A 25,279-nucleotide genomic window follows, 5' to 3' on the forward strand; every position below is an offset into this window, starting at 1 on the left:
GTTGTAGATGGATGTTATGCCATTTGATCAATTTCCTGCAATGCTTTTTTTTTATGGGTTTGGTCTTATGGATGAAAGCACATTTGCACATTCTTTCATGGCAACCCTATCATTTATAAACTTCTGTTTGAGCTGATTATCTAAAATTCTTTCCATAAAAGCTTTCAGAAGTTTCTACACAAATACCACTTTTCCTGAAATGTATATAAAAAGGTAGACACATCACAGTACTAAGGAGAAATGCTTTTTCTACCAGATTGCTGTCCACCAGCTTCTGTAAGTCAGACCTATTTTTAAAATTTTCTTGCTCTTTCTGTGTGTAACATCTCATAAGCAAGTGATTTTATCTATGATTTACTGAGGAAGTTGGCTCATTACCAGGACTGGTCCCAAAATATGACTTTCCCTCAGAGTTTACAGTACAGTAACAAAAAGGTATTGCTAGTAGATGACTAGTGCACAAACAGATGACATTTTCCTATCATAAACTTTCCTAATCCTCTCCAGATAATCTGAAATGTAAACCCTCATCTCCTCCAAACTCAACATTTCAAAACATATATAATCTAATCCCCTGCAGCTGCTTTTTGTTGTTTGCATTATCTTTTCCCATTTTTTTTATATTTTATTTTTAGTTTGGTGTTTTTTCTCTTTTTTTTTTGGTTTTTTTGTTTTGTTTTGTTTTGTTTTTGTTTTTGCCTTGGATTTTTCACAAACCAACCTGTTCATTTCTGACTTTGGTACTCCAGCCACACTCAATTATCATACTCCAGCAGAGTGGAGATAAAAGATAGGAAATCAGAAGTGGGATGGAGGTGAAAAAAGCCTACTTACTCCATAAATGAAGCAGAAGTGGCCTACAGTTTATCCACTTCTGTCATTGAAAAGAACTATCATAAGGCAAGTTTCCAGATGCTTGATTTCTAAGATAAAATAAGCAACAGGGACATTCCCATGCATCAATAGCTTTCAACACAGCCCACAGATAGTATTTAAATACTTGTAGTTTTGGGCTAATACTCTGTATCGAAGAGTGCCTTCAGCAAAGTTACTTTCAGAGACACTGACGTACCGACTCGGCCACGTCGACGTTTCGGACAGAGGGGTCAGGAGCCACCTCTGGCCAGTCGGACAGCTCCAGGTACCCAGTGGCTCGGCTGTTCAGTGTGTGAGACAAGGTGCCAAGCTGGAAATGATCCCGATCTATTAAAAAAGTGGGGGGAGAGAAAAAATACACAAACACTGTGAGCTCTACCACAAGGAGCAATCTTAATCAGGGCTAAAGGTAATTGCCATTGTATTACCTCAAATGTCATGGAATAAATATAAACTAGGAAGCTCTTCATAGGTCAAAAAACTGATTTCAGTCCATAGATTACAATAATCTCCCCCATAATGGTCAATAAAAAAGCTAATCAGTCAGTGTGTTTAGAGGTGTTGCTCTGAAATGTAGCTTCTCTAAAAATTACTTTACTGTGAATATTAAGAATGACAGCACAGTTAAACAATCCATATACATGTCTTGGCACAAACACATCCAGAATTTTAATAGTTTTTCTTCAAAATGGAGCTCCTTTTAAAGCTTCAAAACTAGACCTAAGTAAATATGAAAACTAAAATTCAAATTGTCACAATAACAGAGTATTTTTAATTTAGATAGCCTGATAGCCTTTTTATTTAAGAAGATAGACAATGAATCCTGCTTGTAAAACAACAGGGATAATGCAGAGGGAAATTTATGATTTTGGAGAAAAAAATACCTACAGAGATTAAATTTATTTCATATTCATATAACATTTGCAATACTCACATTAACAATCTTCTAATAAAGTCCAGATAAAATCCTACAGCTATTTTCCTAAATCGTAGAATAGTTTTCCTCAAAAGACATACCTTCTGTTATTTAAATATAATTTAAAATCTACATGAATAGAAACATGTCAGTTTGCCAGGGTTTATCATTAGAGAAATGCACTGTGCACCTTTGCTTGCTGAAAATCAAGTAAGCAGACCGAGCATCCTTGCATATTAATCTTTTCTATTTGCTAAGTGACACAATTTGTGAGAGTATTTGAAATAGAATAAGCTGCCACATTCCTTTACACAATGAACATTTACCAAATGATTTTGGCAGTTATACCTTTAAAAGGAGACTCAAGCAATGGGGCAGGTTTCTGTGCCAGAAATATTTTTTTGGCGTATTTGCTTAAAGCTCCACTCTTCTCATTCGGAACAATAAGCTGCCTAATAAATCTTGTACGGTCTCTGATGTCGTAGCTTTGATCATACTTGCCGAGATTTAATACATACTGGGTAAGCAATTTTGTCTGTGGAAAAAAACAGGACAAGAACAGAATACAAGTTATTTATGATTATTGATAACTCTGGATAAACATATTTAAAGAGGTAATAAAAATGAATGGTTATGTCAAACAAATGTTGCTCCACAGGGAATATGCATTTCTAAAGCTGCAAATGGAATTCTGCAGCCAAAGCACATGTCCTCTTCTGTATTGGGGAGGTGAATGCTGAGTACTGAGAAGCAGCCATGTGCTAGATTATTAAACTGCTGAAGTGGAAAGAAAGGCATCATTAAAAAAATAATCATATATGGCAAACCCGCTGAAGGGTCTACGTGAGGATAATGAATGTGGAAATACAACTAAAAACATGGCACTCAAAACTTAATCGGAAAAATATGCAGGACATCAAAACATCAGAGGGTATTAGGGGGCTGGCAAACTGCTTCTGCTGAGGTGTGTTTTATGAAGAGATACTGTCCCTGGCATAAGCGGTGTCTGCACTCTGACTGCACTCAGTTACTTTATCCTGAATTATGACCCATTAAAGCAGACACATGAATCACTGAACTGGATTACTGCAAATTATTTGCAGTGCATTTAGCTGTTACTTTTTCATAAAAGCAAGCTGCTGATGCCCTCTAAAAACCAGGATAAAAGACTTCTTCCATTTTTTTTCTTGAAGCTTAAAGCCTTCAGTAATATCAGTCATTTATTTATTTATGTAAGAGCAACTTATACTATCACAGGTTTTTACTGCATAATAACAGCTTCCTAATTTGATGTTTGAGAATATTAACATGTCTTTAGTAATTTTAATAATTCAGATAATTTTTTAAGCTAAGAAAATAATATAAGAAAAGAAGGAGACATAGAAAATAAAAATAATGTAGTGTAACCAGAATAATAGTGGTGAACAGACTGGAATCCATTAGATACATTTCAAACATGCATGCCACTTCCTTCATATACAACCAAACAGGAAAAAGAGCAGAAATTATATAAGATCCTAAGGAAGTAAATTGTGGTACTTCAGGTCAGAACAGATGCATAATACAGGGTTAAAAATGTATAATCATGATAGATTTATCTTCTTTATGCAAGGAAACAACTTTGCATATATATATTGTTTATCATCCTATTGGTATGACAATAACACAGTTTCAATCATGTGAGCAGAAAAATATGTCCAAAAAATCAGTCAATTTTTGTTTATGCCATTTGCTAAAAAAAGAAAGTTCAGATTAATCATTTCCAACTTGAGGATGCAAGCTGAAATTTTTTTCTAAAGATATAAAAATGTTTTTTCAGAGTACTCATTAATTCCTGTGAGATACATAGTAAACAGAAAATGGTTCTAATTTAAACCCTATCAATGCAACCATATGTAAGCATTTCAAAAATAACCTATGGCACCAAAGACTGGAAGAAATTAGTCATTATACATTAGAATAATGTAACAGTATAGTTTAAAAAAACTGTCAATGAAATATTTTTTGTTTCTTTTTTTCTCTGATACCCAAGAATGGCTCTGTGAAAAGGTTTTTTTTCCTTGAGGTACTGTCTTAGTTCTGGGAAAGGCAAAACTTTCCCATATGTATTTCACAGTTTATTGGCAGCTAATTCTGTATGAGGGTATAAAATTTTAAACAACTGCATCAGACTGAGCCTACATAATCTGCACTCATGCAGGACTTACACTGTTCAATCTAAATGGAATTGGAAGGGAGGGTTCCCAGGTAGCATGCATTAAACTAAATGAGGGATACCTCCTGCAGCCTTTGCCATCACTTCTCCACTGTAAAAGAAGACAAGACTCCTCACTGTCATGGCAGGAAGCTCAGGAGAATGGATCATAAAACACAATGATCTTAACCTGTGAATTGCTATAGGGATGGGAAAAGTTGAAGGTCTTGTCACAGTAGACATTTTTTCAGTGATGTTGACGAAATTACATAAAGACAAATTTGACAGATAAAGACTTGATCCTGAAAGATTGCATTTCCTCTAATGGGATAATTTTCTCCATGATCCTTTCCCTTTTTCTCCTCCCTCTTCTGACATCTAAAATACCATTTTCATATTGTTCAATTCAGATAAATACACAACAAACTTTTATGCACGAATGTTCTGTGTCTGCAAGAAGTCTCTGCAATTATCATATATGCTATAATTTTCATGCAAACAGTGAGGAAACGTAATTTTTGAAGTTTTTCTTATGGTAAAGCAATCAAACAAGCAGGAGACCTTTTCTACATGGAGGCAGCTGATAGAAAGAATTATTTTTAAATAAAAACAAAAAATTAATGAATGCGCGTAGGTTTTTTCAACAAAGGAGTTTTCAAAAGAAGCTGAAAATCATTTCAGCAAGCACACAGATTTGTGAAACATGACAGATTCTGAATACCATGATTGCATCATAGAATAGTGACAAAGTATCCTGATCTGTGATATAATACACTTATTATCACATGCCAATATTTTCTGATATCTGGACATGCACATTATACAGGCTGAATACAATTTCTTTTATTACCATACTGCTGCTACATTATTATTTTTTCTACACTTAGTTTTGGCTAGAAGGGTTAGGTTTAGGTATTTCTAGAATTCAATCATCCTCCAGCAGCATTTCTGAAATTTCCTAGTGACAATAATTCTACTGAAGGATCTAATGTCTATCCTTATATTAGCAACAATTAATTTTTTGGTAGATTCCCACTTGAAAATTTTACAATACAGGTTCTGCCAACAGATGAGCCACTACAATGAGAGAAACAGTTATCTATCCACTCCTAGATATCATTAGCTTTCAGTAACTTGATTCTTTAGACACACAAGATAAGGCTACTGTGCTAAACCACGATTGACATATCTATTTACACCCTACAACTACTTGGGACTTTTTCTGGTGGGAGTCCTACTACATTAGACAACAGAATCCTATCAAAATCTCTTTATTCTTTCTGCTACATGCAAGAAGCATCTTAGGCAACTATATGACATATTTCTCCTATATGAGCTATCTAGCACACTCAAGGTTTTATGACCCTAAGTGTTGAAAAGACAAATCAAATTTACAAAAAAAATACAGAAAACCAGAGGGAAGCCCATTTTCATTACATACCTATCCAGATATAACTGAAACTTCCTTAAATTATAAGGAAGCCTTTGAAAGTCCATAAGGTTATCTCAGGACTTTAAATTTTTAAAGAAATCTTTTAAAAATAATTCCTGTGAATGTGTTCACTGTTTCACCATATACTTCAGGAAATTACAAGCAAATAAAATAATAGACAAAATGAGTAAAACAAGCAAGTCTTATTTATTCCAGAAGTTTGTGCTTTTCTCCAAACAAGACTTAACAGATGAGTTCTACCTGTCATTCCCTCGCCTGGTGAAAGAACTCTTTTCTTCTACTGGGACAGCATTGAGTGTCTCTTTGCCATTCTACCACTACTTTTCAATAAAGTGAAATTTAATCTTTGAGGTTTTCACAACTCCATTAACTTTGGATGAAACAGATGAATTATTCATAAAATTACTATGTCATAGGATATGATATAGAGAGAAAACATGGGACTGAGGAGAGGTGGACAGACTGACAACTTGACAATCAAGTCTACAAGATTTGACACAAATTTTAAAAATGAAACTGAAAAATGGCTGGACTTTTTAGGAAGTGAAGTAATTCCAGGAAGTAATTTTAATACTGAATGAGTAGAGAAGAGTTACTCCTGGAAATAATCATGTAGATATAGGAAAAGTGTTGTCAGTCTCTAATGGGAAACCCATGGTTATTCTAGTTTGAAAGGAACTTTGAATCAAGCCAAGTTACCAAACCTACACAGTCAGAAATTTTATGTGAATACCTTGACCACTTGAGATAATAACTTATTTTTCCACAACCTAAAACTACAAGAGGAAAACACCCTTTGATAAAATTCATCACTTAGTAGGCATCTCAGAGACAGTTTCTTCTGCTTTATCATCATTACTGTGTTTGAACAAAGGGTCATGCAGCACTTAAAAAGATGATTTAAAATGTATTAAGATGTGAAACAGGAAAAAATGCATCACAGAAATCATCTCCTAGTATGCAATGAATTTTTGACCAAATATGGTGTGGAAGAATTTACGTGCAAAATTACAAAAACTATATGGAAAATTAGTAAATATAACAGGCTGAAAGAAGACAGTTTAGACAGTCAACCCAAATATTTTCTTATCTCAGGCAGCATTTTCTTTAAGATGAGCACTGCCAGAGAGAAGTCACCTTTTATTACTGCCCCATTTTAGACTGCATAAGCAAAGCATTCACTCCTATCTGAATGCACGGAAAGAAAGTTCATCTCCCATATGCCCTACAAAATAAAGCCTAAGACAGATCATGTCTATAGTTGTATATAACTATCAAGGAACAAGTAGACATCATAGTTGCAGAGATGCAAGACCTTGTGCTGTGCGAACTGTTTTAAAGAAGTCTAGCAGCCCAGGAAAGTATATATATCAGACAATGTACTTCTTCTACACTTGGAAAAAACCCTTTGATTTTACAATCTTTTACTGCAATAATTGGGTTTCCAGTGAAAAATTAGTGTCAAAATGCTACATATGCGGCATTCCATAGTCAGTTATGGGATTCACAGTGTTGAAGAGTGAGGCACCTGGCACCTCTCATAGCCATTGTTTTCAGCTGCTTGGAGATCTAAGTTCATGACTTTATGTTATCTCACATTTTTAGATTATTTTTACTACTAGAGATATTCAAACTCACCCAGTTCCCAAGGTAAAATGAAATAGGAAAAAACTAAATCAAACCAACCAACTAACTAAACAAAACAAAAACAAAAAAAAAAAGAGAAACCAGTTACTATCTTTAAAACAAACACTGTTGGAAATACAAAACAAGACCTACTACTGTCATTTCCTTTTTGACATCCTGAACAAAAAAGTGGGCAGCTTCTTGTTCAAAATGACAGCATTTCCTTGAAAGTTCTAGTTTTGGTTTGGGAAAACATTAAATCACATCAGCAAAATCTCCTACCTGGTATTACTCACACAATTTACAGATCTTTTCTATTTTATGTGAAGTAAAAATTTCACAATTTCCCGAAGACAGATATACAAAAAAGAGTTTATCTCATCACTACATTCACATTTATGATCCAGCACACACTTAAAGACTCATGGTTAGATTTAGTCTACTAAATTTCTTGAAAACATGCATTCAGCTTTTCTTCATAGAATTATATGGACTAGGTTTGGTTACTTACATAGCAGAAATCATTACTGATCTATACAGACTGTACAAAACCTGCCATGACTCTAAATACATACAATACTGAGTTTAGGCTTACCTGCTTTGAATTTGTTAAGTAGAGTTTTGCACCCAAATTTAAGATCTGCAACTTTACAAGATCGTCTTCATTCGTGAAGCTCTTGGCTGTCTTCCTCAGAACATCAGGTGCAATCTTTGGAACACGTTCACAGTACTCGCCGATGAGCCACAGGATGCTGGCTCTGGCTACTGGAACCTGAGAAAACATTGAGCACTCTAAGTTAACAGAGTCACAAAGACTACTTGCATGCTTGTATGTGTCTTTGTTCAATAACAAGTTAAACAAAATACTATTTAAAGAAAATTGCCATACAAGTTATGCAGTGTGAAATCAAATATAGCCACTGTGGAAGAGTGAATATTCATAGAAATGTAAGGTACTGATTCTGACCCCAAACCCATGCCTTACAGGTTGATGATACAGAGGCACGCAGAAGTGACATGTTGATGTTCACAGTACAAGCTGATGAGATCTGGGAACACAGCCCAAGCCTTCAAGATGTGGTTGTGAATTCCTGCCACCAGGTTATGGTAAACACCATGTGTAAACAAAACAGAGCTTTTTTTTTTTTTTACTATATTCATACAGAAATGCTTTCCAATAATACAGCTTTCTCAAATCCTGCCTATCTAGTTTAGAAGCATATGGATTTCTTCATGTCTAGCTTTCCTTCATTTTTATTCAGAATTTTATGACAATAAGATTTGTATTTTTGCAAATGTCCAAGACCAGTTGAGCTCAGAATATTGGTGAGACTGAAGTTCAAAACTGCAATTCACAATTTCTGAATGGGATCTACCATCTTAACCGAAACACTTTGACCAAAACGTTCACACAGGTCTTACCACTTTGGAGCTGCTCAACAGTATCACTGAAATAACTGGCAGTAACAGCTCTTAGATGAACTCCCAGTCTATGATGCCAAGTTCAGAAGCACAGCAATGCCAAAACCAGAGGGAAGGTGAAATGGAAAAGCACATAAAGAAACAGAAGCTCAAGCTTCATGCAGTTTAGATAGAAGCAGTTAAGATTTAAATAAAATAATATACAGATACTCTTTAGAAAGGTGAGCTAGCCTACAGTACCTGGTGGTCAAGTTAAAAATTGCATCTGTGGTACATACATCCCCTGAAAACATTTTTCTCCTTCCTTGTGCAGAACGAAGAAAGAATGCAATGAGAAAGTTCAGAATCATGTCTTGTATAGCGTCTACAGACTGTGGTGCTCTAACATTCTCTACAGACTCTTGTTCAACAGATGTTGAGACGTCAGGGGAAAAGCATAACTGTTCTAGTCTATAAAAAACTGACTGTAATTCAGAAAAAATAAAAGTTTCCACAGTAATTTCATGTAATTTTATTGTTTTTTTCTGAAAGGATCAGAAAAACCTCATACTAGCATTTTTCATTAGTCCTTGTACTACACAGTGATATTTATTAATAAGCTTACACTAATGGCAGGGCAAGTTTTGCCTTGGATAAGATTCACAGTTTAGAAATGCAGCATTGTGGTTCTTGAAGTATTAATTCTTAGTAACTTTTATGTATGTTTTAATTGCTTTTCCAGCATGTCTGTTATTAATATATAAATATCTATTTCTCAGAATTACAATGGGAACCTAATATTAAGTATCTTACTCAGTAATCTTGTAACATTTGAAAGTACTACTTATGAAAGTATATTCTAAAACCGTAAAATGGCCTACTAAGCCTACTAAAGCAGTACTAATCATGTTTACAAGAATTTTTAATGATTGAATGTGCTTCAAAAAGTTTGAAAACATCTCTGAATAAAGTAAACTTGACAATATTTGCCTCTGTACTTGACATGGTTGCAAATACATATGCCAACAAAAATATAAACAGGCATGTCATGGGGAAAACAGAGGACTGCCTCCACTGAAAGAAAAAGCACGTAATGGATAAACAGAATAGAGTCCAACAACAACAATAAAAAATACTGTAAGAGATAAAGGCCAATTCTGATTATGGGGAAGAAATTAAAGATAGAGGTAACATACTGAGAATGGTGTAACACAGTGATTTAACATATATAGATATATGTGAATACAGATCAAGATACAGATGAATTCCTTAATGTGAGTTGGCAAAAAGTTAAATACCCTTGGAATTTACAGTATGAGAGAGACGAACAAGCTACTGAACAACTGCTATGTATAAAAACTTTAAACGCAGTCAGAGTATGTTCGTCTGCAAAATCGTAAGACTGATGCCCTTACTGTGCACTGATTTCAAAAGGGAAAGAGGTTATTTCTAATGTTCCAAAGGTTACACTGCATTAAGACCTCACACCCAATCTATTATTTTAAATTGGGCTAAAGAATAGTAATTGAGTGGTACATTAGATTTTCCAGTATTGGAGCAGTTCAAGTTGCCTACTGTACAGATAGATACCTCTAAATAAGAATATATAGGCAACTTCAGATTTCAGTTATGCTAGATTTATTTTTCTAAAATATTTCATTACAGACTTGTTAAAATACTAAAGTTCTACAAGAGATCACCAAGTACCATAGTTTGGGTAGCAGCCTACCAGAAACATTCTTTTTCATATTGTTGTCTTTTTATAAAGCAAACACAGCTCAGAGAGAGGACCAATTTCGGTAACAGCATTAATAATGACATGCAAGTATCATTCTTGTATTTTCCTAGTCATGCCCAGGACTACACTTCAAAACCGCAATGAAATGTATTTAAGTATATTTAAATAGTGTGTATTTAAGCACAGTGTTTTACTCTTCAAGTCTTTTTCCTAGTTTGTAAAATAAATTTATTAGAGTGATAAACTAGTTTTATAATCTAAATAGTTAGACTAAACAAAGCCTCATTTGAGAAATAGTGACAATGGAAGACAGAAATTTCTTGTGAGAATCTGCCTTTTAACCAGGTGGTTAGCTTACTATGTAAATACTGCATATATATTAAACACAATTTTGTGCCACATGAATCAATACCAATTAAGAGACTTTTTGAATCAAACCCTGAGCAGAAGCCATTTTAATGAAAAGTGTATGTCAAACTGATGAACCCAATGTTTCTGTGTCACTGGATTCATTTGAGGTCAAAATCACACAATATTTTCAGACTTCTTTTTCCCTGTTTAAGTCTTCCAGTGTTCAACCACGTAATATCAAGTGCATGATCCTACAGCTGTTGTTTCCAGGGTACTCAAAGCAGCAAACAAGAAATGACGCCCCTTCTAGACCTTCACTGCCTTTTCCAGTATAGCTTAAGTAGGGACCTTGAATTGACAAAAATGCAGGAAATAATACTTTCATTATTCAGCCCTGCTCTGCATTATCCTCAAAGGCAAACAGGATTGTAAATTACTTTGCCTGATGTTTTATTCCATATGGCCCGAGCAAGTGGTTAAGTGCACTTTTTAAGCCTTTAGTACCAGAAGGCAGTTTCTATTGCCATTTCAACCCATTACCTGTCTCAAGGAAAATAAATAAATGGTTACAAAAGAAAAACAAAAAACCAGCCAGACACTCCCCTCAAACTAACTCTGGTTACTTATAGCAATTAGAGAAAGATACCATAAAGACTTTACAAATTACTCTAAGCAGCACAACTGAAAAACTATTGAAAAGTAGTTCAGCTCTCCATATACTCACACAAAACGCAAAAGCAAAGTACAACTTAAAATCACCAGTTCTGGTTATTCACATCTGTCACAAAATGAGAGATAGTAAAATTGCAAATGAGGTGTCATTTTCTGCATCCAGGAGAAAAAATGCATAGCTAGCAATTTTTTAAAATTTTACTTGGAATCAGAAATGGAAAGAGAGATAAAGTTGATTTGAAATGTTGGACTGACAGCAAGAAGAAAAGGTACACGGAAAAGAACAGGAGTAAAAGAGAACTATTCATTTTTTGTTTTCAAATAGTAGAATTTCAAGGACTCCTCTGTTGTTTGAACCTCTACATATTAAATTCCTTTAAAACAGAATTTTTACTGGTGACTTCACCTCTTATACAGCGTACACATCTTTTAAAATTGTGTTTTATTCAAGCAGAATATTTACTTCAAGTTCAGTGTCCCTGGACACCATGTCCCACTGGCCACATATTCCTTTCAAATTCTAAAAAAACACATAGATATCAGAGTAAAAAAAATTTCTCAAATTATGAGAATTGTTTGTTAAATCATTACTAATACAAAAGTTTAAAAATTACTTATTAAAGTAAGAAGGTAAAAGAATGTGGCTAGAATCTGAAGCTTGCAGAACAGAAATACGTACAAAGACAGGAATGTCATAGTTTGTGATATCTTCCCTACCCTGCAAGAAAGGAGAACTAAATTAAAGAAAGCAAGCTGCCTGTTCTTGTGAAGCGATATCAGAACTATGAAGCCATATCAGAACATATCAGAAACAGAACTATGAGCAGTATTTATAGGAGACTTAGAAGTCAAATTTGTTATCTGTGGATGAATGAACACAGCAGCACTAAAAACTATGAGTCCACTACTCTTGTAATAAGAATCCCAATCCAAACCAGTAAATATTAACACTTAACTGCGCCTGTGACATGATTTTCCTCGCATATTAAGCTCTTAAAAATTACACATCACTATCTTATTTTTGCTCTATATTTGGAAAGCCTTATCCAACCAAGAAGTATTTCCCTCATCTCCAGATCAGAAAACCCTTCAGACTTGTTTCATAGTCTTGCTCATATTCTAGAAGGAACTAGGAATAAGTCTGTAAGGAAAAACAAGAATGTAAGAATTCACCAGCTATCAAAAGAAAAAAGATCTGCCTTAGTAGTACTGTAAGAGAAAAGTCACACTGGAAGTCAAGCTTCCCACCACCCAGACAGTAGTCCTTACTGAATACAATATAAAAATAATAAATAAGTTTTCTAAAAAATGAAAGACAGAAACAAATTTGGAGACTACTGGCCTTGGAACATTAAGAAGAGGATGCAAAAACATATTCTACACATACTGATGAACTCCCAAGGTATTTCTAAGCAAAAATACATCTTGGAATCGTGAACATTTTCAGAGAGTTGTAGAGTTGTTAAGATAGTTCTGGAGAAGTCAAAAGGCAGGCAACACCAGGTAAGTGAGATAAAAAGTACAAAATAAGCAGTATCACTCTGTCATTGCATAAGATTTCTCCAGTATATCTGACTACTGAGTACACTTCTGGTCACTCTACATTAAAACCCACACATCAGCAAAAGGCAAAGAGAGGAGGGAATAGTTCATCAGAGGGATGGAGTATAAGGGGAGAAATTGGATTTTTTAGATTAGTAAGCATGATGATGTGGACAGTAAGCAGAAGCTTCCAGTAACTGGATGAAAAGATATACTGGAGATGCACTACAATGAACTTCTCTTAGCTTTAAACCTCTTTGCCTAAAGCATCAGATTTTGTTGCTGCTGGAGATGAAACTCATAAAATAGCTTTTGAACTCACCCTTCTATAAATGGGTCCTTCCCATAAGTGTATTTTTTAAACTTCTGTCACTATAAAAGCTGTACACACCAAACTAATTAAGCCTACCTCCGAGTGCATACCTAACACAAATGAGCACTACTCCAATCTCCAGCTCACAGTTTTTTGGAAGTCAATAAATTGCAAAGCATGGCAACATTATTAACAAATTGACAGCTAAATGGAAATGTTTATATGATTTTTAAAAATGGAAGTTTAAAGAGATCCAATTGTTCTCTTGTTTAATGTCTTCAGGACACCATCAGACATGTACTTCTCCATTACAGCTTTTGAAGGGTGTGAGGAAAGGAGGCTGGAACACAGCTAGATCAAGCTGTACTATGCAGAGGTCCCAGTACCCAGCAAGTATCACACACAAAACAGATCTCACAGATCTTTGCCTGGGCACACCTGGAATAAAAGCTTAAAGTACAAATGAAAACACACAAAAGTAAAGGAACAAAACTAACCATTATTTTCATATATGTAAGAAATAATCAATCAAAGGACAAACTGAAACAGACCAAGTCTTTATCATAATTTAGAGGCAGTGATCTACAAGAGTTCAGTATTTTTTAAGTGACCTTCCTAATATTTCTTAGAGTGGGTCTTACTATTTTTATATGGTCTTAATTTTTAGCTTATTATTTAGTTTTTATTTATTTTAAAATATACAGTTGTTATCTTCTAAATATTCTATATCCCACCCCTTTCTAAATGGCTTCTGTGGATGAAGAAGAAGACGAGAACAAGAACAAGTAAAATTCAGTAAATAAATGACCTGAAAAAAAAACATTGCTGCTGAAAGATTTGCAGGCACCTCAGCATTGCCAATCACAATCTCAGTCTAGCGCAAATGAAATTAATAACAATATCAACGAGAAAAAATCAGGCACAAATTCAAAAGTCTATTTCACTTAGTTTACAACAATTTTGCTTATTTTAGTGGCTGTTTACCACTGACTTAAAAATTACATGACAGAACATGTCAGAACAATCATGACAGAACAATCAAAAGGCTTATTTTTTCCATACGGGCTTTTTGATTTAATAGTATTCAATTCTGTTAAGAACTTCCTCTTCATGCTTTCATCTGTGTAATACCTAGTACTGAATTAATTTCAACTTTTAATTGAAAAAGCAACAAAGAATTTCTTTGTTCACATTCCCTCATGCTTCAGTTTCAAGTCCATTCAAGCCCACATTTGGCTTTTCCTACATCCAAATACAAGAGTCCTCTAAAAACTCCTGTATAGAGCTATAGGGCAGGTCCTCTATGTTTCAATCCTAATACTTTACAACAACAGAAGAGAGGCCAAGAAAAAAACCCAAAACCAACCAAAATGCCAAAAAGCCCTGTGCAAAGTAAGCATGTACACATGTGTGTAAACATGTAAATATGCATATTGTTTGTCAGTGTAATAATGGTCAGGAATCTGTGACAAAATCCAGACAAAACCCAAGGCAATTGTGTTATGTCAACTCACAACCACTTTTGCCATAGAAAGATCAGTGTTAAAAACACAATTGCGGATGTCAGGAATTCCAGTAATACTATATTAAGTACGGACATCTCAAATTAACACCCCCAGTAATTACACACTCATTCTGAAATGTATACACTTATCCTTTACAGAAGTAAGGAGTTAAGGGTTTGGACCAGATGATCTTTACAGTTTCCTCCCAACCCAAATCATTCTGTGAAGGAATACATGCATTTTCAGACACAGTAAGGGTAGTCAGAAAAATGATACAGCATTCAAATTATAAATATGAACTTCTTCAAAATGTATTCTTTAATTCAAAGTCTTCAGCATACTAAGAAAGATATGTATGTTGAAGTTATTTAAAATGTCATAGAAAGATGTAAAAAAATCACCTTGGAGAACCTACAGCTGCTTGTAGGTTCATGACTACATGACTGTAATTCTTGACCACCACGTCTTAGTTCTTGAATAAAAGCCAGGATTCAGAATCAGATTTTGATTTTTACTTTATTCCAATGGCTGCTCTATCCTACAGACTGTTCTCCTACCACTCAACATTTTAGTATTCTGTATAACCTCATATTGGAACACCTGAGAACGTTAAAGTAGTTTAATTACAGCATGTCTTCTCCCCATCCCCATTATTTGACTTAGAAAAGTATTTTCTTTTCCACAAAACTTAGAATATTTACTTGAAAGTATTAATTGTATAAAATAGCTACAAAACTCTTCTAAGATTTAAGCAGTATATATATTTAGAGAAGTAACTATTTTCTCTTGTAGCGTATGTGGAAATAAAATGTCAAACTCCTTTGGTAAAGTGGCAGAACATTGTTTGTGAGATTGTAATATCCCATCAAAATATTGCACAAATTTTCTGAAAATATAGGTGATTATTATACACAAGGTATTACTTTGATAGGTAATTAGCAACAGTATCTTATTTTGATAAGAGCAATTCAGTAGAATTTTTCTTTTTACATCAGTTACAAACTGACCATCAGCTCTTAGCAGCCGAAGATTTATTTAATTTTTCAGTAAGCATGAACTAAGAATACCATTTTCTTTTAATACTCTGAAATCTGCTGAATTCAACTATGGAAAAAGAAGGTTCACTGATTTAGAAACTGCTCCATTATAAAAAAATATGTAATTTTGTGAAAATAAATAGTTAAACATGTAATTTTATGCAATTAAACAGTTCTCAACACAAAAATAATTGTTGACAGATCAAAATCTGACACCTTTGGTTTAGGATACTAGACAGCTACTAGAAGTCATACATACACTCTAATTTAGGACAGATCACACTGAATGTTTTACAATTACTGGGCCTGTGAGGAGAATTTGGGAACTAAGTATTTGCATACTCAAAGGTCAATTAAATCTAAAGACAGATAATGGGGAATAATTCAAATTTTAATGATAAATACCACAGAATCTCAAATACCCAGAAGATAAAAATGCAGCTTCAAGACACTGCAACACACTCACAGAAGCATGTCTGATACCATGGAAAGGTCATGTAATTTGGGGAAAAAGGTTTGAAATAAAACTTTCAAATTCCACTCCAGATCATGAAGACAACTGGCTAATAATCCTTAAGTTACCGCATGATTTTCATTTCAATTTACCCACTCCACATTCTAAACCCGCTATTCATCCTGGAGTAACAGTACTAGCAATACTCAGCATTTCCAGGGATCTGTTTAAACATAGCTTCCCAGACCTAAGGCAGAAATTGGAGCCATCTGATAGCTTCTACTTCCTTTCCATTAAGGTAATGAAAAAATATATTTTATGGAAAAAAAATTATTTTGCATTTCTCTAATATACCTACTTCTATTTACAGCACAAATTTGAAGAACATAAAAATCTCATTATCAGTTGACCAGGGAAGTAAGAGTGAACAAATACTCACTGTAATGTTATCCAAGAGTTTGGCCATATGCTTAATAATTTCACCATGGTGTGCCGGCTGGGTTTGCAGCAGTTTCTTAATGACAACAACACTTTCAGCAACTACAATTTCTGTTTTAGACAAAACAAATTATTAATTTAAAAAGCATTTATGCAAAAGAAAAAGCCATAAATAATTGATTGTAAAAGATGTAAAAGCTTTCCAAATACGCTTTCCAGAACTGAATTATATTAATTTGGTAAGAAAGAGTATTTTACTGTTCTACTAAGTAATATAAGTTCAGCCTCCTGAATCACGTTACAATCAGCAAAAAGAGGACACAAACATTCTAAATGTAAAAATACCAACCTAGTATATACTGTATGAAACTGCTTTTTAATATAGCTGCAATTCAGATTTTTCCCATAAAACTGAGGAAGAGTGTAAAAAAAAATCTGATTTTCATTAAAATTATGCATATTCAAAAGTAATTTGCAGTCTGCAATGAGAATAAAAATGCTTGCATTAAAAGTAACAGCTCATTCATACGCTAGAGAAATATCTAAACGTCTCCTTTGCATTTTTTCTAAATGCAAAGAATGTTTTTGCATATAAACAGTTTCTCTCAGGTCTGTAACCTAATCTCTAGTACTTTCAAATGAAGCTTCTAAATAGCAAGCTGTTGTAAGATTCATGCCAAAGTCATGCACTGGAGTGCTTAACTACTGCAACAAGTAACATTCACAGTCTGATCAACTTGTATGAAATGTACAATTTTTGGAGCTTAAAAGACCCCACATGAGCAGAGGCAAGCTTCCACGCAAGAGTAAACTCATGTAAGGAAAGATGAAGAAGTCTAACTACCATTTGTTAAACAGAGGTATTCCCTCATTTATGTCTGAATTAATCTTACACATGGAGCATTCATTCAGCAATCAAGCACGCTCAAAGTTCAATAGAACGGTATTGGGCAGAGATGCCTAAATTTTGGGGGGTTTTCTTGTTGTTTCAGGTTTTTTTTGAGAAAGCAAACTTCTTTATGGAGAAAAGCTTTTCAAGAGCTCTGAGCATATCATTAGGTCATTTGCATCTGCAGTGCTTAGATTTTAGCTCGTAGCTTTTTGTGTCATCTTTTATTTGACATGACATCTGTCATTTTTCTAAACTAACTTCTTGAAGCAAGGTTAACATCTCAAGGTCTTGCACAATCCTACAGATCAATTTAATTTATACTGTATTTTTCCAGATATTAAAATAGGAAGCCAGTTCTTGAAACTTGAAAATTACAGTCTGGAATATTTATACTGGGGAACATTGGAATGGCAACTTTTGTCATTCAGTATTTTGTGAAACACTGAACAGTCAAGAAAAATAAAACTGAACCCAAAAAAATGAGAGCACATGAAGTCATTACTACAAACACTTGTTGACAATGTAAACTGACTATGGTAATATCAATTGCAGCAGATGAGGTGTCACCATAGGAACTATTTCATGCTATGTGTGGAAGCAAATTTAAAGAAAATACACGAGAATTGTAAACAATGTGTTAATCACAATTGTAGAAATTGTAGACTAGTATGGTTATTTTACGAAAGTCTAGATACTGGGAAAAAAAGTACAAACAAAATCAAAATGCATTTGTATGAGAATAAGGATTGGCATAGTCATACTCTGTGAGATTCACTTTGTGCAAACAAAAGATACCAAAAATGAGCAGAAATAAAAGAGAAACACTTATGTTCAAAACCATAATAAACTCCAGCAAAATATTAGAAGGGGAGATAAAACTAACATTCTGAATGTGCAGTAAGAAAATTAAAAAATATAATTCCTACTAGAATTATCAAAGAGGAAGGCCATACAAGGCAATGATAAATGAATACAAGAATTTTGAAACAGTCTAAATCATATCTACAGGATTAGAAAAAGTAAATGGAATTCTTAAAATAAAGACTGAAAATCACAGAAAATCTGATCAGGAATGCCTTTATCGATAAAGACTACATAGGGCACCAGCAGTTTCAATTTTCAAGTCATAGTAAAAATCTTAGTTTCTTCTAACAATTTTGAAGCAATGTAGAATTGACTAAGTAGGACAATCTCTGAAGATCCTGCAGCCTGACAGCTTCTCAAAAACTTAAAATATACTCAGTCATACACTGTTCCAGTTTGTCACATAATGATGTATGCAAAAAAATTAACAATGCAGCAGACAGTAAACTGTAGAACAAAATTAAAGACTTCTTCCATAATTGAGAATTGGGCCAGATTATAACAGAACCTTAGAAAATCATCTCAGCATGGAGTATATTACCAGAGAACATTTAAAAAGTGAATTCTGAAATACAACATTTGAAATCATTAATGTTACATCAAATTTTCTTTCACTTACATTAACCCATCCTTGCAGCAACTAAAACACACAAGTGAAGACTAATTTATCCACAGTCTATAGTTTGTATAACCACCTTTTTTAACAGCAGAAAAACTGCATCAACTGGTTTTGGAAAGGATGTCATTTTGGTGGGTGCTCCTTCCTCAAAAACATTCAAGGTGAGGTTAGATGGAATTCCAAGCCACTTGGTCTGTGCAACGTGTCACTGCCCATGGCAGGGAGGCTGGACTACATGAAATTTAAAGGTCCCTTCCAACACAAACCATTCTGTTATTAGGGTTACTAACAGTGCTATTAGGGTTAAAAACAAACTATAAGCCAATCACTACAGCTAATTACCCAGAGTGACCTAACTTCCTGCTTCTCAGAACTAGCCAAAGTTTCAGATTTTAACTTGTTAACTTTTCCATCCTTATAACATCAATAACAAATCTCAGAAACCCTATTAATACATATAAACTGGATGCTACAAGTTGCTTTTCTTTTATGCCATTCTAACAGTAATTTGAAGAGATATGTACTAGTTACCAGCTGTATTAACAGTTCCAGTAATTTTATGACTTGCAATTTCATATAGAATTGCAGGGCAGAAAATGTTTTAGCTATACATTCTACAACCATGCTTATGTACAACCAGCAATTTTTAATGGAAAATGGAAATCACCCATCTATGAAAAACCTGCAGGATTTCTATTATATGCAGTACAGTCAGACAAGAGACTTTCTATAATCCCTGTATAATTCCTATAATGTGTCTCTAACATATAAAATTACTTTTATGTTACAGTGGGCCCAACAGTCAGCTGAAACTATCGATATAATCGCTTAAAGGAAATGAACTGGTCAAATGCCAATTGTCACATTAGAGAAAGAAAGCAACATTTCTTTTTGTCCTTGCTTCATCAGATGAGAAAGGAAAATAATTCTCAGTCCTCAACATGACTTCACAAAAACAGTTTCTTCAGGAGTCAGTCAAGTTTAGCTTGTGATAATCATTCACTAAGGCATCTCATCACTGAAATTTCTAAATTCTGTTGTGCTTCTGTAGTTCAAATATTGTCCGTGTTTTTTCACCACATACCGCAGCTTTCCCGAGTAGGGAAAGTCTGACTTTAAATCACTTGTAAGAGAGCAAAGAAAATTTCAAGAGCAGTTCTTGATATCCTTGTTTCTGGAACAATGTCCTGCCTCTTATCACCCAAGGTGCAGAATGATTAACTGTAAAGCTCTTGTACCCAGATATAGCCAAGATATCCTGAGCGTTGGGCTGTATCCACAGTTACCAGCACATGGAATCAGAAGACACTTTTCCCACAAACTTGTACTTCAGGATTCTGTTATGGTTTCGTAAAATTAATATGATCATCTCTCTTCTGCACTCAAATGAATTCTTCATAATAAGAAAATAGTACAGAGAAAGCACAGGTGACTCTGCTGCCACAGACCTCAGAACCTGCTGGACCTACCAGCTTGTGCTTCATGCTACACAAAGCAGCAGGACTACTTCCAGGCTTCAAATGACCACGAAAGAAGCAGCGGAACAAACAGATTGCTTGCATACTTCAACACTAAAAGTTGGGGGAAGGCGATATTAACCAAGACTCTTAAACCTATTCTCATCCACTGTGCTAAATCTCTTTTTTATTCCCTTACCATGCCAAAACACTTACATTCAGTAAGCTGTGACTATCAGTAATTTCCTGCCACCTGGGGAAAGGTACCATGTAAATTATGCCACTCTCTTCCTTCCTTGAAAGAAGGAATAAAGACACTGCAGCTATGGTAAAGCAATTTGCCAGCTGCCAGGTTTAAAAGATCCTCAATATATCCTTTGCAGTCTTTCAGAACAGTAAGCACAAGAAGATAATTTTATTTGCTAGACAACTACTTACAAACAGACATGAAAACTAATCTTGTTGAGACAGACCTTTGTATACATGCACATGCATATATGTGTGTATATAAATATATACATATATACACATACTGAATCACTCTATATAGTAAACTGACAATCTATGATAAAAGGAAAAACACTTTTTCCCCTTATCTTGGTTCCTTCTTAGCAAAACAAAAACAAAGCAAGAAAACAGATTGCTAAGTAACAAAATCTGTATTCTGAAGTGACAGATTTATTATTTCATTTAAAACAGAAGAAATATGGAGATTTATACATGCTGAAGAAAGCCTACTCACTAGAGGAAGATCTCTAGAAGAATCAGGCAAAATCAAGAACAACCTTTGAAGCTTGTATTTTTACTATGGCTGTTGCTGAATATAATACAAGAAGGTGCACTATGCAGACACGGCTTTGTAACACGATATAAGAAGACATTTTAAATGCAACTGACAATCAGAAAGGCTTAAACAGAAATAAGATCTACAGCACTAAGAAATGACAGTCACACATATTAAAAATACAAAGCTATACACTGAGGCCACTCAAGAATTTCTGATACAAGATGAGGTGGTTGAGAATGACAACTTACTTCATAAACAAATAAGAGAAAGCTCTATGTGTATTAGTGGGTCACTGGCCAAATATATGCTGATAAAATGATGTCCCTAATAAAGGCTTTTTTGGGATTACCATGAAAAATATGTCCAGAAGATATACTGAGGCATTAACGCTGCTTTTCAAAGCCAAGAGCAGTAACAGCCAAGTTCTTTGAAGTATTTGAACTACTCCAGGACACTCCACAATTATGCTTTTGCTCCTTCCTGACATTATTTATTAACACATATTACTGACTTCTTATAAAATAAGATTGCCATATTCATTGGTAACTAGTAAGAAAATACAATATCATTAGGTATTGGCTTACTGTGCTGCTATACCCTCTTTGACTTCATCTGCTCCTTGTTGTGTTCCCCAGTGATTTGAAACTTTGTTTCGCTATCCAAAAATAACATAAGGCTAGAGTACAAAAACAAGCCAAATTTGGGGCCATTTATCCTAAAACTATTTAATATGTGATTTCATTTAGGCATCGATGCACTACGAAAAAAAAAATTCCAAGCTTTCAGCACCCTCTACAGGCTAACTGCTTTGACGCAACTTAGCTTCTAACTATTGCTACCTATGATAATCAAAACAGTGCGCTTTAATAATCACAGAATTTTAAGAAAAAGTAGGTAAACAGGTAATTGAGGGCCACGATTAATTAATTTCTCTATCAGAAGAGAAAATAACTACTCAGTGAATACCAGAGCCTTTGGAAGTGCAGGATTTTTATCCAGTTGTCAGCCAAATTATTATAGAAGTCAACTCTCACTTCTTGATGCGATCTGAAGCTTTGTGTGGTTTTCTCTAAGAAAACGTTTCATGCTATCAGCTATCCAGAAAACAAAGAGAACTTTAACTTACCATCCCTGTTGGACAGCAAACAGACAAGGCCGTTAAGGCACGTGTCAGTCACTTCAGTGATGTTAGTCGCGCATCTGCCTATAGCCTGAATCGTAGCTGCAGCAAACTGCTTGTCTTGGCTTTTCACATAAGTCTAAAGAGACAGGATTTTTGTTAGTCAATATATAACTCTTATCAAACAAAGACTTACCATATTATTCTCATAAGGTAAACATACTGTATAATAAATTAAACTTAGAAAGCTACAATGCACATTAGAAGCTATAATTTTTCAGCTCATTGTCACTTGTAGAAGACATTTTCTTGCAAGCTTTGGTCACCCCCAGTCATGCAAACCTCTGATTTCAAGAAAGCTTGGGGCAGGGTGCAGTTACCCAAAACCAGCCACTAGTTTGTGTGCAAGGTTGGAGGAGTTGATGAGCTCTCTCTTCAGAGAGGTTTCAGTTCATTTAACTAGGAGCATCTGTGAAACTATGAATAACCTACCTGCCTGAGAACCAGTACCTTTCACAGAAATCCAGCCAGAGAACTGAAGCAATGCAAATAGATGCCACAAGCAAAGAAGAAAGAAAGGACAGACACTGTTTCACAATATAGGCAGAAGATCTTGCTGATACATAAAAATACCGGAGACAATAAACACAATTTTATCAAATGACTTATGGAAATGAGGTTTGGCAACAAATACTAATGGCCAAATACTGCTAAAATTAAGACCCTGTCATACAGTGACTTATAGTGACAGTCAAGTTGCTGGAATTTGTGTTTAAGAATATGGAATGATTGAATTCTTCTCATCACTTTTTTCCTTTTGTTTTTTGGTAGCTGGAAGGAGAGAGAGAAACAAAATATTTGGATTCCTTTCCATATACAAATAGCTCCTTTATCCATTATGATATGAGATGCTTTAATTTCCATATTTGGAACATTTCATTCCCGAAAATACTTAGACTAAAAAAAATTAAGCCAAGGAGAAACATCTGACAGTAGAAAAAGAGGTCATAAATATAAAAAGAATATAAAAAGAATACACTTGCACAAACCTGAAATTCTCGAAGCAGAGTGGATATGTTGGCTTCATTTGCTAAATTTGTCATGATTTCAAGCTACAAGAAAAAAACCCAGTCATATTGTCAGAAGTTAAAATATTATAAACAGTACCACATGTACACTATACTTTTATTGTATATAAAACATATATTAAAAATACCATGCAGAATTCAACAGAGTATACTAGATAACAGTGCAAACTGGTACCACCATTGTGCTCAGGAGGCATATTTTCCTTGCAAGTACTTGCAAAGTTTACAAAGCAGGACTCTGAGGTTCAGTGATGCATTTTTTATGAGCCCGAGCTTTAGTGTTTCATTGCATATCAAATAGGGTTGAAATACTTTTGTCAGCTTTTCCGTACAACAGGCCTTAGCATATAAGAACCACACAGCAGTTTAAGAAGAAATAACGGAAGTCCCAACTGCATCAGGGGAGAAAAAAACTGGCCATTATATTCAGATGAACTGTAATAAAAGACCTTTAAACTCAGGAAAAAACATTTGCATCTATGAGATTCGTCAGATCTTATTCAATACCAACACCATCAGACCCTGGAAGCCCTCCTCTTTGCTCCTGGTGAACAAAAGAATTATATACAACACTTGGCATAGATTGTTAAGATGCTATGCTTCCAGGCTGTTTCAACTTTGAATGAAGTAAACTGAAAACACAACCCTGTCTCTCCAAAGGGAAGTCATGCCTCAGAAACATGTTGGCATGTTTTGACTTGGAGGCATCCAGAAAAGGATACTCAAATGGTATAGTCCACCTGTACTCCAAAACAATTTCTTAAGACACATCACAAAAGGCTCTCAAAGATATGTATCTAGAATAGCATAGAAAGCAAGAGGATTAATGAAAAAGAGAAACATGCAGAGAAAAGGAGATTGTTTTATAGGGTGGCTATCAATGGAAAATCACAAATATCTTCACTGGCCTTTTTCACATATGAACTGTGAAAATAAGGGGAAGACAGTTGACAAAATTTTCAACTGACACTACAATTTTCAGGGATATGAAGACAAAGGCTGACTAAGAAAATCTGTACAAGAGTTCCAAATACTAGAAGACTGGATAATAAAACAGAAAAAAAAAATTGACACATCTGCAAAGTAATGCTCATAATAGGGAAAAAACCTTAACTGTTCAGAATTTGTAATTAAAATAGGGTACTGTGAAAGCTTAATGCTAAGCTCAATGCTAACCAGTGATCAAAAAAGCAAACTTAATGTTGGAAAATAAAAAAACCCAGAAATCCAAACAGCACAGGGGATAAATTCAAGGGTTCTCCTACATATTAATTACAGCCATGGGTCTCACCATTCTATTTTGAAATAGGTAGGCTTGAACTACTGACGTAGAAGAGGAAGAAAACTACAAGACTTTTTTACATATGTAAAAGTTTAGGGTCTTCTAAATTTTTTAGCCTTCATGAAACAAATGAAACAATGAAAGGACAAACCACAATTTCTACTTCTCCACCTCTTCTCCAATATATTATCAATCATTATGGGAATTTAAATACATCAACTTTCTATTATTTTTGGACTGACTATTCTTAGATAACAGTAAGGTATTTCTCACAATATTCCTAAAATGTATAGAATATCTTTTTGCTTCCAACTGCCTCAAATTTACTTAAGTCTTATTGTTGGTATAAAATACAAAAATATATTTATTTTGTATGTAAACATGATAGTTTTGGCATAGTCATCTTGTACTACACCAGTCTTGCACATATAAGTGCAATACGCATGTAAAATGAAGATAAGGGAAAAAAAAAAGTTTCTTTAAGAAAACTACCTTCCACTCCTAAACATAAGCGCCTATGATAATCTAAAGCAAAACAAGAGAAAAGGCATGTAATAGTAGACACTTTTTTAGCCATTGTTTTCTCAAGGATTTCACATTTGTTAAAGAATTACTACAGAGAAAACAACAAGACAACAGCTGGAAACATGCATT

The 25,279-nt window shown here is 34.4% G+C and overlaps 1 protein-coding gene across 3 annotated transcripts in view; it reads right to left on the reverse strand.

Moving 5' to 3' along the window:
- Positions 1-25,279, reverse strand: part of AP3B1 (adaptor related protein complex 3 subunit beta 1) — a 152,566-nt gene that overhangs the window by 65,576 nt on the left and 61,711 nt on the right. For all 3 annotated transcript variants that reach the window (XM_039729697.1, XM_039729695.1, XM_039729698.1), the window contains exons 12-17: positions 23,305-23,367; positions 22,262-22,394; positions 16,518-16,627; positions 7,661-7,837; positions 2,141-2,327; positions 1,073-1,203 (exon numbers count right to left, since the gene is read on the reverse strand). In XM_039729697.1, the coding sequence (XP_039585631.1) occupies positions 1,073-1,203; positions 2,141-2,327; positions 7,661-7,837; positions 16,518-16,627; positions 22,262-22,394; positions 23,305-23,367 (801 nt within the window). The remainder of the gene's footprint in view (positions 1-1,072; positions 1,204-2,140; positions 2,328-7,660; positions 7,838-16,517; positions 16,628-22,261; positions 22,395-23,304; positions 23,368-25,279) is intronic.

Source organism: Passer montanus, unplaced genomic scaffold (genome assembly GCF_014805655.1).
Source record: "Passer montanus isolate IOZ18808 unplaced genomic scaffold, ASM1480565v1 scaffold7, whole genome shotgun sequence".
NCBI lineage: Eukaryota > Metazoa > Chordata > Aves > Passeriformes > Passeridae > Passer > Passer montanus.